Source organism: Chiloscyllium plagiosum, chromosome 5, assembly GCF_004010195.1.
Source record: "Chiloscyllium plagiosum isolate BGI_BamShark_2017 chromosome 5, ASM401019v2, whole genome shotgun sequence".
Taxonomy (NCBI): Eukaryota; Metazoa; Chordata; class Chondrichthyes; order Orectolobiformes; family Hemiscylliidae; genus Chiloscyllium; species Chiloscyllium plagiosum.
In genome coordinates, this window is record NC_057714.1 from 78327374 (window position 1) to 78345415 (window position 18042).

Consider the following 18042-nt stretch of genomic DNA (forward strand, 5'->3'; position numbering starts at 1 on the left):
GGACGAAGAGGTCAGGAAGAAGACTGCAGGTTAGGAAGGTGGTGCTGAGTTCGAGGGTTGGGACTGAGACAAGGTGGGGGGAGGGGAAATGAGGAAACTGGAGAAATCTGAGTTCATCCCTTGTGGTTGGAAGATGAGGCGCTCTTCCTCCAGCCGTCGTGTTGCTATGGTCTGGCGATAGGGAGTCCAAGGATCTGCATGTCCTTGGTGGAGTGGGAGGGGGGAGTTGAAGTGTTGAGCCATGGGGTGGTTGGGTTGGTTGGTCCAGGTGTCCCAGAGGCTTTCTCTGAAACGTTCCGCAAGTAGGCAGCCTGTCTCCCCAATACAGAGGAGGCCACATCGGGTGCAGCGGATGCAGTAAATGATGTGTGTGGAGGTGCAGGTGAATTTGTGGCTCATATGGAAGGTAGAGATAGTCAACGTGGCTTTGTGCGTGAGAAATAATGTCTCACAAACTTGATTGAGGTTTTTGAAGTAGTAGTCTCACAAACTTGATTGAGGTTTTTGAAGTAGTAAAAAAGAGGATTGATGAGGACAGAGCGGTAGATGTGATCTATATGGACTTCAGTAAGGCGTTCGACAAGGTTCCCCATGGGAGACTGATTAGCAAGGTGAGATCTCACGGAATACAGGGAGAACTCACCATTTGGATACAGAACTGGCTCAAAGGTAGAAGACAGAGGGTGGTGGTGGAGGTTGTTTTTTTTCATCTGAAGGCCTGTGACCAATGGAGTGCCACAAGAATCAGTGCTGGGTCCTCTACTTTTTGTCATTTACATTAATGATTTGGATGTGAGCATAAGATGTTAGTAAGTTTGCAAATGACACCAAAATTGGATGTGTAGTGGACAGCGAAGAAGATTACCTCAGATTACAACAGGATCTTGATTAGATGGGGCAATGGGCCGAGAAGTGGCAGATGGAGTTTAATTCAGATAAATGCGAGGTGCTGCACTTTGGGAAAGCAAATCTTAGCAGGACTGATACACTTAATGGTAACCTCCTAAGGAGTGTTGCTGAACAAAGAGACTTTGGAGTTAAAGAATAAATTGTTAATTTTTTCTTTAAGTAGTAGAATTTGGGTAGTTCCCCCTCACTCAAAGAGACCTTGGAGTGCAGGTTCATTGCTCCTTGAAAGTGGAGTCGCAGGTGGATAGGATAGTGAAGATGGCGTTTGATATGCTCTCTTTTATTGATCAGAGTATTGAGTACAGGAGTTGGGATGTCATGTTGCAACTGTACAGGACATTGGTTAGGCCACTGTTGGAATATTGCGTGCAATTCTGGTCTCCTTCCTATCGGAAAGATGTTGTGAAACTTGAAAGGATTCAGAAAAGATTTCCAAAGATGTTGCCAGGATTGGAGGATTTGAGCTATACGGAGAAGCTGAACAGGCTGGGGCTGTTTTCCCTGGAGCGTCGGAGGCTGAGGGTGACCTTATACAGGTTTACAAAATTATGAGGGGCATGGATAGGATAAATAGACAAAGTCTTTTACCTGGGGTCGGGGTGTCCAGAACTAGAGGGCATAGGTTTAGGGTGAGAGGGGAAAGATATAAAAGGGACCTAAGGGGCAACGTTTTCAGGCAGAGGGTGGTATGTGTATGGAATGAGCTGCCAGAGGAAGTGGTGGAGGCTGGTACAATTGCAACATTTAAGAGGCATTTGGATGGGTATATGAATAAGAAAGATTTGGAGGGATATGGGCTGGATGCTGGCAGATGGGACTAGATTGGGTTGGGATATCTGGTCGACATGGACGGGTTGGACCGAAGGGTCTGTTTCCATGCTGTACATCTCTAGGACTAAATAAACTCTAACCCCTACAAGAAGCAGAGTGCACCCGTCAGGTGGACAATGCCCCAGTAAATGGACGCATTTGGTGTTGGGGAGTGGAAGGTGTACCTTTAAAGACAGGGTCAAAAGTTAAAAAATTGGCAAGCACCTATCAGGAACAGCTTGTACTAGACAATTTGAAGATATAACATTTGAGCTGTAACTCAGATAATGAGTTGTTTTCACAACCTTTTGAATTCAACCAGTTTAGATTATGCCCCAAGATACTAAAACCCAATCCAATTTGAATGGGTTATGACAATATCAAACCAATGAGACGATCCAATGTTTTGGGATATAAAATGCAAGCATTTTTAACAATTAGCTGGAGACAAACAGCACCTACTGCCATCGATAGGCTGCCTGCAGACCCTCTCTCTAAAAAAGGTACCTTTTTCATATGAAATATCTTTACAGTAGAAGACTGAAGATGACCCAGGGAAATACACAGACAGAGGACGTTCGATACATGAAGACAGCAACAGGTTTTGAAAATTGACTTGTTATAAATTTTATAGTGGCTTTATTTAATCAGTATATTGTTATAGAATGGGAGGTAGATAAATCGTTAAGACAAAAGGAGGCTTACATTCGTAGCTAATTGTTGTTTAAATGTTCTGAATAAATTGTAACTTTTTTAAATGGTGGAATTTGGGTCGTTCTCTGTCACTCATACTTTAACAGATTATGAGGCGAGGTGAGCTTTTCCGTTGTCAGGTTCAAATTAGCATAAGGGTTTACCCCATGTCACAACAGTTTGGGACCCGGGTCTGTGATTTGGACAAATGTAGACAGATCCAGTCTGAAATTCAGACGGATTTCAAACAGATAAGATCCCAGCAGATTTAAACATGTGCCGATTCGTCTCCTAGATCTTTAAATGAAGTAGAGGTGAGATAATTTGTTTAATTTCAGTTATTTGTAGTTGGTTAAATTAGCGAGAAAAATGGCACTGAAAAATGCTAAAGGGGTTCTGCAGATGATTCCCAAATGTGCCAAGAAAGTTGAGAAAGAAAGAAAAATATGTTACTTTTAGCATTAGCAAAGAGGTTTTATTTGGGTTTAATCAAGGACAAAAGTAAAACTGAAATTGTAAGGGAATTACAAGGTGTGTCAGAGAAACAGCTAAGTGCAGTATAGGTAAAGAGAATAGAAAGGGAGAGAATTTGAACTTCAGAAGTGAAGTGGTGACTTAGTCATCAAAGTCAAGTTAACAGGCTGGAGATTAAGATAGAATATAATGACACATACAAACATGTTAAAACACTGTCACATTTTGATAAGATGTCAAAGCCTTGTTTATTTCATGTGGAAAACTGGCTAGGCAGATGGAGTGGTCAGAGAACTTGTGGGTGATGCTAGTTCATACTAAACGGGAAGGCAGAGCCAGTGAGGTATTTGCCACACTGTCAGATGAAGATCAAGAGATTAAGAGGTTAAATAGGCTATTTTAAGTGCGTAAGAATTGGCACCAGAAGTGTATACACAGCGGTTCAGAAACAAAGGTACTAGGTCAGACTTATGTTGACTTCAAAAGAATTAAACAGTCATTTTGACAGATGGATGTGAGCCTCAAAAGTAGATAAGACCTATGAGGATCTGAGAGAAATTATTTGCTGGAGGAGTATAAAAACCCACTTCCAGAGATGATAAGAATTCACATGGATGAACAGAAAGTTCAGGAAGTGAGAAGAGAAGCAGAGATGGCAGATGAATAAATGTTGGTGCATAAAGCAAGGTTTAGCTTCCAGCAAGAATTTTGTCCTGTAAGGGATAGAAGTTGGGAGAAGGGGAGATCCTATACTACGAAACAAAGAGTAGAGAACACTGGTAATTATTTACCACAGGTTAAAAAAGCCCAAGAGGGTGGAAAGGAGGTGAAAGGCCTCAGGTGTTTCCAATGTGGTAAAGTGGGACACGTAAAGTCACAGCGCTGGTCATTAAAGAAAGGCACTGTGGGAAAATATGTGGTAAATGAAGCTAAGCCAGTGGCATTAGTGAAAATAGTAAACGGAAACCCCCAAGAAAAGTGGAGGAGATGCAGGAGAGTGCACAGCCTAGGCAGGGGCTGGGTATGGAGTTAGTGCCTGATCTCTCCCCTGTTCTTTCTTTACTCAGAAAGAACAGGGGAGAAAGGCAAGAAGTTATAATTTTGAGGGATATAGAAGCTAACCAGTCTCTAATAGTAAGAGATGAATGTATTTGCACTCTTTCTGACCTGTTACCCAAGAGAGTGGTAATTTGTGGAATGGATGGACAGACATTTAACATTCCCCTATGTAAGATTAGGTTGGAGTATCAACTCAGGACTAGGGAAGTAACAGTGGGAGTGATTGACAGAGCTTCAGTTCTAGGAATCCAGTTTGTTCTTGGGAATGATTTAGCAGAGTCCAAGGTGGGAGTGACAGCTTTTGTTGTGGAGGAGCCTAAGGAAGACCAAGGAACTGAGGAGTTAAAAGAAAAATACCCTGGTATTTTCCCAGACTGTGTAGTAACCAGATCCCATTAATCATAAGTCCCAGCACAAAGCAAAAACTAAAGAGAAAGATGAAGGAGTTAAGGTTCAGTTAGTGGACACCCTGTTTGACGTGATGGTGCAGGAAAAACCTGAACGGGCAGAGGATCAGACAGAAGTGTTTAGTCCCAAAAGGCTAATGGACTTGCAACAGAAAGACAAGACAATAAAAGATATACATGCTGATGCATACTCAGAAAAGGAAGCAGAGAACATTCCTGAGAGTCATTATCTGTAAGATAGAATCCTAAAATGAAAATGGAGACCACGTCAGATTAATGCAGAACAGAAATGGGCCAAAGTGCACCAGATTGCTTTGCCAGTGTTACGGATAGCACATGAACCACCTGTAGGAGGTCACCTAGGTGTACCAAAGACTCAGGCTAAGGTACAAAAACATTTCCATTGGCCTGGAATGCACAAGGATATGGTTAACTTTTGCTGTACGTATCATACATTCCAAGTGTTAGGTAAGCCACAGATGGTAATAAAACCAGCACCTTTGTTGCCAATCCCCACATTCAAAGAACCTTTCATGCGAGTTATGATTGATTGCGTAGGTCCTCTCCCAAAAACTAAAAGTATGAACCAGTACTTGTTAACTATATTGGATGTGTCTACCAGATTTTTGGAAGCAATTCCAGTGTAGAGTATTAAGGCAAAAAGGGTTGTAAAGGAGTTAGTAGCTTTCTTTACACGGTGTGGGCTATCCAGAGAAATTCAATCAAATCAAGGGTCTAATTTTACTGCGAGGCTGTTTAAGGAAGTCATGGTCAGCTTAGGTATACAGCATTTTAAATCAAGTGCATATCATTCTGAATCCCAGGGAGATTTAGAAAGGAGTCATCAGATCCTGAAGAGCATGTTGAGGGTATACCATCAGAATTACCAGAATGATTGGGATAAAGATATCCCATTCGTATTGTTTGCCATTAGAGATGCCCCAAACAAATCTACTCAGTTTACTGTCTTTGAGTTAATAATTGGACATGAAGTGAGAGGCCCTTTGAAATTAAAGAGAAATTGACAGGACCAAAGTCAGAGATCTCCCATTTGGATTATGTATTGGAGGTGAGGGAGAGATTAAATTAGATAGGTGAGTTAAGTAAAAAGCATCTGAAGAGGGCATAGAATAAAATGAAACAGGTGCCTAGATAAAAACTCTGGAGATTCAAATGTTTTTCTGTGGAGGTGACATATTATTGTTACCAGTGATAGGAAATCCTTTCAAAGGCAGGTTTACTGGTCCCTATCAAACTGAGAAAAAGTTGAGTCAAGTGAACTATCTAGTAAAGATGCCAGATTTTAAAAAAACTGTATGGGGTATGTTATGTGAATATGTTGACACTCTATTATAATAGAGAGAAGGAACTGGGGAAACAGGTGTTAGTTACTGCCACACAGTGAGGAATCAAATCCAGATGTTGTGGAATTTGATGTGTCTCAAAATATGCTAAACAGTGAGGAAGTCCTTGCAGAGAGAGATAGTTTACTAAACTATCTGTTTCAGGAGCAAAAAACAAAGAACACAGTTGAAATGTTATATTGCTGTAACAAACCTATGCAGGAATAAGATGGGGAGGACTAATGCTATTGTGCATGAGATAGATGTAGGGAATACTGTTCCAATAAAACAGCACCCCTGTTCAAAGACAGACAGGCAAGACAGACAGGCCCAGAAAAATGTGGAGGTGATGCTTAACGAAAATGTCATTGAACAGAGTCAGAGCACGTGGAGCTCGCCAATCGTGTTCGTTCCCAAACCCGATAGAACTCAATGACTTTGCATGAATTATTGGAAGGTCAACGCCGTAACAAGATCGGACTCATGCCCAATATCAAGATTGGAGGACTCTATAGAAAAAGGTGGACAAGCCAGTTACATTAAAGTTTGACTTACTGCATTGTTATTGGCAGGTACCTTTAAATCAGAGAAAAAGAGAACTTTCTGCGTTTGTAACCCCAAATGGGTTATATCATGTCAAAGTGATGCCCTTTGGAACGAAGAACACACCCGCCACATTCCAAAGATTCAAGAACTGAGTTGTGACTGGGTTAACAAACTATGCAGTCTATTTGGACAATGTAGAAATCTTTGGTGAGTCCTGGAAAGATCACATGGTACAGCTGACAGAGCTCTTTGAACGATTAAAGACAAGCAAAACTGGTAATAAACTTAAACAAAACTGAATTTATGAAAGCAGAGGTGATGTTCTAGGGATTATAACATTGGTCATGGAAGGTTGACCCAACGGAGTGCAAAGATGAAGGGCGTTGAAGAATTTCCACGATCAACCTCAAAGAAAGAGGTCCTTCGATTTTTGGGACCAAGCGGATTCTACCGGCAGTTTGTTCCAAGCTTCAGCAGCTTAATGGCACCGTTAACAGATTTGCTGAAGTAGAACACAAAATTTCGGTAGACAGAACAATGCCAGGAAACATTTGACAATTTAAAAGCAGTATTAACCACTGCACCAGTTTTAGCAACACCAAACTTGTTGAAACCTTTCAAAGTTGCAATTGATGTCAGTGACATAGATTTGGAGCTGTACTGCTACAGGAAGATCATGATGGAATTGAACTGCCAGTTGGTTCCTTTTCAAAGAAACTCGACACCCACCAGAGAAAATACTCTACGCTTAAAAAATTATTGAGTTTGGTACTGGCTTTACAACATTTCATGTTTATTTCACAAAACAACGTGTCAGAGACGGTTGTGTACACAGATCACATTCCAATACATTCTTGGCTTGGAACGCTTTAAACTCAAGAGTGAAACTATTTTGTTGGAGTCTTATGTTACAGACTCATAATTTATAAATCATACATGTTGCAGGTCGTAAGAATGTAATCGCAGATTTAATAGATAAAAAAATAACATTAACTGCTGCACACGTGTATATGAACTTAGGTTAATGCCTTATGTATGTTGTGGTAATGTGGTTAAGAAAAAAAAAGCCATCTTTTCATTATGATGGTTCATTTTTTTTCTTAAAAAAAAGGGGAGATGTTGTGGAGTTGAAAGCTGTACTGTACCTTTAAGAGAGGGTGAAAGCTGAAAAGCTGGCAAGCACCCATCATGTGACTCAGTACAGGCACTGCGTGTACTAGACAATTTGAAAATGTAACATTTGAGCTGTAACTCAGACAATGAACTGTTTTCACCATCTTTCGAATTCAAACAGTTTAGATTATGCCCCAAGATACTAAAACCCAATCAAATTTGAATTTTATTGTTTTGACAACATCAAGTCAATGAGACTATCCGATGTTTTGGGTATAAAAAGCAGGCATTTTGAACAGTTAACCGGAGACAAAGAGCACCTACTGCCATTGATAGGCTGCCTGCAGACCCTCTTCTCTCTAAAAAGGTACTTTTTTTTTAAATATATAAAACATCTTTGCAGCAGAAGACCGAAGATGACCCAGGGGAAACTATAGACAGAGGAGGTTCGACACACGAAGATGATAACTGGTTTTGAAAACTGATTTGTTGTAAACTTTTGTTATAAAGTGGATGGTAGATAAATAGTTAAGACAAAAGGAGGCTTACAGTTGTATAGTTGTTGTTTAATGTTCTCTCTTGGAATTAAAGAAAAAAAATTAACAATTTATTCTTTAAGTACTAGAACTTGGGTAGTTCTCCATCACTCAAAGAGACCTTGGAGTACAGGTTCATAGCTCCTCGAAAGTGGAGGTAGATAGGATAGTGAAGAAGACGTTTGGTATGCTCTCTTTTATTCATCAGAGTATTGAGTACAGGAGTTGGGACATCATGTTGTGGCTGTACAGGACATTGGTTAGGCCACTTTTGGAATATTGCATGCAATTCTGGTCTCCTTCCTATGGGAAAGATGTTGTGAAACTTGAAAGGATTCAGAAAAGATTTACAAAGATGTTGCCAGGATTGGAGGATTTGAGCTATACGGAGAAGCTGAACAGGCTGGGGCTGTTTTCCCTGGAGTGTCGGAGGCTGAGGGGTGCCCTTATTGAAGTTTACAAAATTATGAGAGGCATGGATAGGATAAATAGACAAAATCTTTTCCCTGGGGTCGGGGAGTCCAGAACGAGTGAGCATAGGTTTAGGGTGAGAGGGGAAAGATATAAAAGACAACTAAGGGGCAACTTTTTCACACAGAGGGTGGAACGTGTATGGAATGAGCTGCCAGCGGAAGTGGTGGAGACTGGTACAATTGCAACATTTAAAAGGCATTTGGATGGGTATATGAATAGGAAGGATTTGGAGGGATATGGGCCAGGTGCTGGCAGGTGGGACTAGATTGGGTTTGGATATCTGGTCAGCATGGACAGGTTGGACCAAAGGGTCTGTTTCCATGCTGTACATCTCTATGACTCATACTTTAACAGGTTACGAGGCGAGATGGGCTTTTACGTTGTTGAGTTTAAGTTAGCATAAGGGTTCACCCCATATCGTAATATTGGCTTTGGCAATCTCAAGAACCTCAATCCTCGTTTTTCAGCTTGGGAAGCGCAAAACAGTTTCAGACGCTATGCCACTGTGAATGAGAATACAGACAGGATTGAGTATCTGCAATGTACATTTCTTATTGATTCAGTAACTGGAGAAGCATTAGCAAGGCACCAGAACATGTCATTTCTGGATTCAAAATTATAAACTCCTTTTTGTCTTCACCAATGATGCCAGACTTGCAGATTCTTTGGTTTGTTTCAAGTAATTTCAGTATTCTCGAATGTTGAGAAGATTTGTAGCTCAGGTTAGGCTCTGGATGTAGGTTTGCTCACTGAGCTGGAAGGTTCATTTTCACACATTTCATCACCACACTAGTTATCATCATCAGTGAGCCTCCGGATGAAGCACTGGTGGCATGGTTCGCTTTCTAATTATGTATTTGGTTTCCTTTGATTGGTGATGTCATTTCCTGTGGTGACATCATTTCCTGTTCTTTTTCTCAGAGAGTGGTAAATGGGATCCACGTCAATGTGTTTGTTGATAGAGTTTCGGTTGGAATGCCATGCTTCCAGGAATTCTCGTGCATGTCGCTGTTGGGCGTGTCCTAGGATGGATGTGTTGTCCCAGTCGAAATGGTGCCCTTCCTCATCTTAATGAGAAGATACTAGTGAGAGAGGGTCATGTCTTTTTGTGGTTAGTTGATGTTCATGCATCCTTGTGGCTAGTTTTCTGCCGGTTTGTCCATGTAGAGTTTGTTACAGTCCTTGCACGGTATTGTGTAAATGACATTAGTTTTACTCATTGTCTCTATTGGGGTCTTTCAAGTTCATTAGCTGTTGTTTTAGTGTGTTGATGGGCTATCATGATGTCAAGAGCTTGGAGTAGTCAGGCAGTCATTTCCAAGATGTCTTTGATGTAAGGGAACGTGGCTAGAGTTTCTGGATGTGTTTTATTTGCTTGTTGGGGTTTGTTGCTGGAAAAATCAGCAGACTGTGTTCTTTGGGTACCCGTTCTTTATGAATACACTGTATAGATTCTGGATGTAGGTTTGCTCGCTGAGCTGGATGGTTCATTTTTAGATGTTTCATCACCATACTGGGGTAACATCAGTGAGCCTCCAGATGAAGCTATATAGAACATTATTTCAATGAGCCACCACACACTGCAGCACAGAGGAACTATGCAGAGCAGAGGAAAATTACCTATGCAGACCTGGATTCTATTTACCACCCCCTGAGAAAAAAAGGAATTGACATCACAACCCAAGGAAACCTAAACACATAAAAAGAAAGCAGGCCATGCCATCAGTGCTTCATCCAGAGGCTCACTGATGATGTTACCTTGTATGGTGACAAAATATCTGAAAACGAACCTTCCAGCTCAGTGAGCAAACTTAGATTCATTTTAGTATTCTCTTTAATTCAATATCAGATTGATCAGCACCCATACTTTGGCAACAGGAGCCAAAGTAAACAGTAGCAAGTGTAAGGTCATATTCTTCAGAATCTAAGCCAAATTAAATCTTTCTCCATCGCTGTCAAGTCAAGCTACCTAAAGATATTCAGGATAAAAAGTTCAAGAGGGCTCCTCCCAAAAACTAGGAGAAAGTGAGGACTGCAGATGCTGGAGATCAGAGCTTAAAAATGTATTGCTGGAAAAGCGCAGCAGGTCAGGCAGTATCCAAGGAGAAGGAGAATCGACATTTCGGGCATAAGCCCTTCTTCAGTTTTCCTGAAGAAGGGCTTATGCCCAAAATGTCGATTCTCCTTCTCCTTGGATGCTGCCTGACCTGCTGCGCTTTTCCAGCAACACATTTTTAAGCTCCTCCCAAAAACTGGAAAGGAGCACACAGCCAAGACAAAACAGAAAATGAGTATGTGGGAACAATGCTCCCTCTCCATTGTAGGCAAGAGACTGGTAATCAGGTACAAGATGCTTTGCGGACACATGTATAGCATATTCTCCATTCCTCCATTGTCTTGATCACCCAAACCATCTTGTTTTTGTGTGAATACTGAAAATGGACCACCTCTACAGGGAGACAGGAGACAACTCTCCAGATAAAAAAGGGAAAGAAAAGCACTCCATATCATACATCCTCGATTGCTATCTTTGTATGTGGTTAGCTCAAACTGTGTATAGATCCTCTGTATACAAACCTTGTGTTCCTACTGTCATAAAAATTAGCCCTAGCCACATCATTCTGAATGCTCCATTCAGTTCAATTGTGTCTAATCACTTAGTGAATAAGTTTCTGCAGAAAATCATTTTGACCACAAGTCATCAGGCAGTTGTCTATACTGAACATCCTCAAGGCCTCATAGGATTCATCTCCTTTTCCTGTCAGATGAACAGACAGTCTAATTAGTTTGGCAGAATACTTCATCATCAGAACGTTCAAACAAGCACCAAGACATAGCTTGGTTGGTCGAGGGTGTGGTGCTAGAAAAGCACAGGTCAGGCAGCATCTGAGGAGCAGGAGAATTGATGTTTCAGGCATAAGCCCTTCCTGGTGAAATGTCAATTAACCAGCATCTCGGATACTGCCTGTGCTTTTCCAGCACCACACTCTCGATTGTGATCTCCAGCATCTGCAGTCCCCACTTTCTCCATAGCTTGGTTGGTAGTTAGAAGGTGCTTTCCTGTTACATTCTTCCTGCATATTGACAGCCTCGCTACGCATTGTGCTTGAAGTGGCTGTGATGAAGAAAGAGACTGTTTGGAACATACCTTTGCAAAAGAGGTCTGAAAAGAGTTGGACAGTAGTGAGTTTTTGTCATGATCCATCCGAAACAGCACTGTGACATAGAACTTGGTACGCTAAAGGCGGTTTCCAAGCACACACACACAAAGATGAACACAGACTGCTACTGGAGGACCATTGACTCAGTCAGTCTTTTGTATGCCCAAACCTTGTTGATCTTCCAAAGCCAAGAGTTGCTCCTGATCAAGTATTACAACTACTAAATTCCTATCTAGGATTTTATACTAAGTTATGCACCTAAAGCTCGCAATAGCTGCCTGAAAGGCCAATGTCAAAAGCTCAGCTTCACTGAGGGGCTGGAGGTTGAAAATCACTCTGGCTGTTTTACATGTCAAACAGAGTCAAATATTGACTAATTTTAAATACTGAGTATGTACACTACTGGAAAAAAAAGTTTTCTTTGCACGTAATGCAATGCACATTGAACAAACATCAACTTTATAAAATGTAATAAAGTGCATCTTTGAACATAAAGCAGTGAAGTTTTATTCAACACATAATCACAGGCAGATCTAATAAGATCTGGATGGAGGGTCAATGGCTTTATAATGGTGATCCTTGGAGTTATCACAAAGTAACACATTCCTCATATTGCAGCAACGTGCATACACAGGTAGTCTGACAGCGGTCCAGTCCATATGCAAAAAAAAGCAGCCACTTCATTGACAAGGAATTTCCTTCGTAGAAATACTGTAGCAAATGAATATTCAAGACACAAAAGGGACTTTCAGCAGCTCCTGACAATCACTTTTTCCTTAAAACAAAGTTCTCATTTCTGAGTAGCTTCTTGAGATCTAAAGGGAAGGTCGTGGGCAGTGAAAAAACGTTTTTTTTTTAAAACATTTTTCAGATACTCGAAAAGTGATTTGGAGTGGGGGGGGGGGGGTGGTGAGGCAGTGTGGACACGATAGCCCAGGCCGCTTTCTCAGCAGCTCCGACTCCCACACACTTCACCTTCCTGCCCTACACAAAGTGAGTGAGTGAGGCCTCCCTCTCCCTGACTCTCCCCTTCGGCCCCGGGCTAGGCCCCAACAGCCTGCCTGGCTCCGGCCGAGACCCACCAACCCGCTCCAATTTAAAAAAAATAACCGAACCAACGGCAGCGGGGAGGGGGAGATCAGGCCGTTGCCCCACAAACATCCCGAAACCCCCCGCCCCCTCACCTGCTCCACGCCGAGGAACCGGTAAAAGTTCTCCTGCACTTCCTCCACCAGGTCGAAGAGCTCCAACTCGGCCGTATCCCAGCTCAGGCAGAGGGGCACGAACGGCAGCAGCAAAGCCCAGGCCACCAGCTGCATCCAGAGGGCAGACGGCATCGCCATAAAAAGGCGGCCCCGAGCCAGCGCAGCCACCGGCTCTGCCTCTCGGACTCCTCGGCACCGGCCTTGGGGACGTGGCTCCTTCACTCAGCCACTCACTTCTTAAAGGGGCCGCGCACATCCCAGACGGTGAGGAAGACCTTGCATTTGTCTAGCGCCGTTCACGGATTTGACCGCAGCACGATCCGAACAACGCGGACAGGGTAAATAGACAAGGTCTTTTCCCTGGGGTGGGGGAGTCCAGAATTAGAGGGCATAGGTTGAGGGTGAGAGGGGAGAGATTTAAAAGGCCCCAAAGGGGCAACTGTTTCGCGCAGAGGAAGGTGCATTAATGGAGTGAGTTGCCAGAGGAAGTGGTGGATGCTGTACAATTGCAACATTTAAAAGGCATCTGAATGGGTATATGAATAGGAAGGGTTTAGAGGAATATGGGCTAAGTGCTGGTAAATGGAACTAGATTATGTTAGGATGTCTGGTCAGCGTGAACAAGTTGGACCCAAGGGTTTGTTACCATACTGTACAGTTCTATGACTTAATAGATACTCAATAACCAGGTGCCACAGATTTAAGGCAAGGAGGAGGGGACTTGAGGAAAAAGCTTTTCAATCAGAAGGTAGCGGATTCCAACAAGCACCAAGATATGGCTTGGCTGGTGGTGAGAAGGGCTCTGCCTGTGAGATCCTTTATGCACGCCCGGACTCTCTGCCGCACCACACACTGTCCTCAAAGCGGCTGCGGGGGGTGGGGCGAGACTGTCACACACCTCCTTCTGGAATTTGCCTATGCAGAAGAAGTCTGGAGAGGAATGCAGTGGTGTTTGTTGAGGTTCGTCCCTAGCAATGTCGTGACGCAGGACTCTGTGCTCTACGGTCTTCCCCGGGACGCACACCGAGATGAACATCAACTGTGCCTGAAGGATCATCAACTCAGTGAAGGGCGCTCTCTGGGTGGTCCGAAACCTGTTGATCTTCCATCTGAAGGAGTTGACCCCAACTGAGTGTTGCAGACTGGCACATTCCAAGGTCCAGGACTACATGTTGAGGGACGCGCTGAAGCTTGGGGCAGCTGCCGCCAAGGCGCGGTGGGGAAAGACCACCATGTAACATCTGTCTGCCTAAGAACAACAGGGGACCACCCAGTCATTTGGGCTCTGCTGACGCCTCAGCAAAAGAGCTGGATAGTAAATGTACAGACTTGTATATAGGAAAAATAAATTTCAATGCCTGTGTGTAAAGCAATGTAATGTGTGCACAAGAATGGCATGACCAATTGTATAGAGATCCAAAAAATGTTATGAATAAAGTTTATTTTTGAAGTAAAAAAAATCAGGAACTCACAGCCTAAAAAGGTTGTAGAGGCAGGAACCCTTGAGACATTTGAGATATTTAGATGAGCACTTAAAACGCCACAGCATAGGCCACTGTTGAAATATTACGTGCAATTCTGGTCTTCCTATCGGAAAGATGTTGTGAAACTTGAAAGGGTTCAGAAAAGATTTACAAGGATGTTGCCAGGGTTGGAGGATTTGAGCTATAGAGAGAGGTTGAATAGGCTAGAGTTGTTTTCCCTGGAGCTTCAGAGGCTGAGGGTTGACCTTATAGAGGTTTATAAATCATGAGGGACATGGATAGGATAAATAGGCAAAGTCTTTTCCCTGGACTGGGGGAGTCCAGAACTAGAGGGCATAGGTTTAGATGAGAGGGAAAAGATATAAAAGAGACCTAAGGGGCAACTTTTTCATGCAGAGGGTGGTGTGTGTACGGAATGAGCTGCCAGAGGAGACTAGTACAAAAGGCATCTGGATGGGTATTTGAATAGAAAGGGTTTGGAGGGATATGGGCCAGGTGCTGGCAGATGAAACTAGATTGAGTTGGAATATCTGGTCGACATGGACGAGTTGAACCCAAGCATCTATTTCCGTGCTGTACATCTCTGTGACTCTATGAGCATATAAGGCTATGGGCCAAATGCGAGAAAACAGGATTAGAATAGAGAGATGCTTAATGCCTGGTATGGGCATAATGGGCTGAAGGGCCTTTCTTCGTGGTGAAAATCAATGACTCTGTGAATTCCGAGATTTTGACCCAGCAACAGTGGGATCTTTTAGCTCCATCTATCTCGTGTTTCTTACTCTGTTTGGCTTGCAAGTAGTCCTGTGTTGTACCTTCACTAGGTTGATACTTTACTTTTAGGTATGTCTGATGGTGTGCCTACAATGACCTTCTCTACTCTTTATTGAACCAGGGTTGAGCCCAGGCCTAGTCGTAAAGGCAAAGTCAGCGATATACTGGGCTTACAAATTGTGTTTGAATAAAATTCTGCAGCTGCTGCTGATGGTTCCCAGCACCTCAATATCCAGCTGTTTGAAATCTCTCCCATTTAATATGGTAATATCACATGACATAATGAAAGGTGTCCTCAGTGTAAAGGTGAGACTTTATCTCCATAGGACTATGCAGTGGTCACTCTGACTAATGCCTCCATGGTACATTGGCTTCAGATAGATTGTTGAGGACAAGATTATTAACTCCAGTTTACAAGTTGTTTACTCCTGTTGCTTCCCTGACCACCTGCTGCAGTTACATCCTGGCAGTTACGTCCATAAGAATGCAGCCAGTTCAATCAGTGGCAATGTAACTAATCCACTCTTGGTGATGGACATTATTTTTTCACCCTCTAGGGAGGGAGAGTCTTAGTGTTCATGTATCCTGGTGGCTAGTAACACTACATTGGACAAACAGGCAGAAAACTAGCCACCAGGATACACGAACACCAACTAGCCACAAAACGACATGACCCTCTCTCACTAGTATCCTTACATACAGATAAGGAAGGACGCCACTTCAACTGGGACAGCACATCCATCTTAGGACAAGCCAAACAGAGACATGCATGAGAATTCCTAGAAGCATGGCATTCCAACCGGAACTCTATCAACAAACACATTGAGTTAGACCCCATCTACTACCCCCTGAGAAAAAGAACAGGAAATGACATCACCACAGGAAATAACATCACCAACCCAAAGAAACCCAAACATATAAATATAAAGCAGGAATCATGTACACTGCTTTGCCTGAGGCCCACTGAAGATGTTACCTAGTAGGGTGACAAAACGTCTGGAAATAAACCTCCCAGCTCAGCGAGCAAACCTACATCCAGAACCTCAACCTGAGCTACAAATCTTCTCAAAACTCGCTAAAATAGAATATAATATGGGAAATGTGAAATTGTCCTTTTAAGCAGGAAGAATAAACAAAAAGCATATTATTTAAGTTGTTAAATATTGCAGAGTTGTGATGTGCAGAGGGACCTAGTTGCCCTCACACTTGAATCGCAAAAAATAGTATGCAGGTACGGCAAGTACTCAAGAAAGCTAATTGAATGTTATTTATTATGACAGGGATTGAATACAAAAATATGGATGTCAGGCTTCAGATATAGAAGGCATTCGTAAGACAACATCGGAAAGGCTATATACAGTATTGGTCTTCAAGGATGTAAATGCATTGGATGTAGTTCAGAGAAGGTTTACCAGACTAATACATGGCATGGATGGGTTGTCTTAGGACAACACGTTGGACATATGGGGTTTACATTGACTGGCATTTAGAAGAATAAAAAGCAACCTGATTGAAATGTATAATATCTCGAATGGTCTTGTCAGAGTGTATGTATGGAAGGATGTTTCATCTTCTGGAAGAATCAGGGATCACTCACTAAAGATGGAAATGAGAAGAAGTTTTTTTTTTCTGTCAGAATGTTGTGAGTCTGGAACTTTCTTCCTGAAAAGGTTGTGGAAGCAGCGTCCTTGAATAATTTTAAAGCAAAGGTAGAGTACAATCTACTCCCTCCACCAGCGTTGTTTATACTATCTAAAAAAGCAACCCATCAAGGCTCATTTGTAGCATGTTTCAAATTTGTGACCTATACCACTTGGAGTGAAAACAGCAACAGATAGTTGGGAACACCACCACCCAGCAGGTTCCATTTCAAGCTACTCAACCTCATGACTTGAAACTTTGTTGTAGTTCCTTCATGGATGTAGCTATGGCCCACGCAGACTGCAATGATTAAAGGGATGTCTTGCTACCATCTTCTCAAGGAAATTTAACAGTTGGCCATAAATGCTAGCCTAGTCAATGAAATCCATATCACATGAACAAATATAAAATAAATTCTACAGAATGGAAAATCCAGGCTAAGTGCCTTATAACATTAATTGCATTTCTTTCACATATTTCTTAGTAAATGGTTATGGGGTGCATGTTCAAAATGGTGCAGTATTCTATTATAGATAGCCTCTGAGATGTCATATTCTGCACAGTAGATGGCAGTTCTGCAACAAGGTCAAACAACATTGCAAAAATATGAGTGATAGACCTCTTCCTTACAGCCATGATTTCGTTTGAGATCTCCTCATGTTTTAAAATAGAATCACGGGATGTTTACAGCACAGAAGGAGGCCATTCCACACATTATTTTCATGTGGGCTCTCTGACAGCAACTCAGCCCATCGCATTCTTTCTCTCTGCCTGTTTCCTGAAACCTTGTGAACATTTTCTCTTCTGACAAATATCAAATAGTCTTTTGAAAGTCGTGTTTGAATCTGCCTTCACCAGCTGTTCAGGAAGGGAATGTCACATCCTCATCATTAGCCATAAAAAAAAGAGACTTTTTCCATGTTGCCTTCGGATCATTTGTGAATCACTTTCAATCTGTATCCTCCGGTGATGGACCCTTTCACCAGAGGGGAGAATTTCACCTATGAATTTCTGCTTTCTGATCTGCCGCAACCCTTTATGGTTTGGAAAATTTCCATCAAATCACCACTCAACATTTACTTTGGAGAACAAACCTTCCTTCCCCTATCTACCTGGAGTCTCTCCTCCTAGGAACCATCCTCACAAATTTTTTCTATATCTTGTCCAATGGTTTTTGCATCTTTCCTAAAGTTTGGTGTCTGGAATTGTACACAATGGGATGAATTTAATGCCAACCCATACGGAGACGTTTGTGGTGGGGATGGTGGGTAGAACCTGCTGATATCCCACTTCCATTCTGATTATGCATGTGACAGGAAGGTCCATGGACAGTATTCTGTTGTGCTGTCAACTTAGACCCTTAACTGGGCAATTAGTGCCCAGTTAAAGGCCTCATCCCATACCTGCTGCTAT

The 18042-nt window shown here is 42.4% G+C and overlaps 1 protein-coding gene across 2 annotated transcripts in view; it reads right to left on the reverse strand.

Moving 5' to 3' along the window:
• The window catches only part of dnajc1 (DnaJ (Hsp40) homolog, subfamily C, member 1), a 242884-nt gene extending 229946 nt beyond the window's left edge, over nucleotides 1-12938 (reverse strand). Inside the window, exon 1 of one of the 2 annotated variants that reach the window (XM_043690433.1) lies at nucleotides 12710-12938. In XM_043690433.1, coding sequence (XP_043546368.1) covers nucleotides 12710-12868 — 159 coding nt within the window. In that variant the 5' untranslated portion in view covers nucleotides 12869-12938. The remainder of the gene's footprint in view (nucleotides 1-12709) is intronic. The other variant, XM_043690435.1, reaches the window with a different exon arrangement.
• Nucleotides 12939-18042: the final 5104 nt, after the last annotated feature.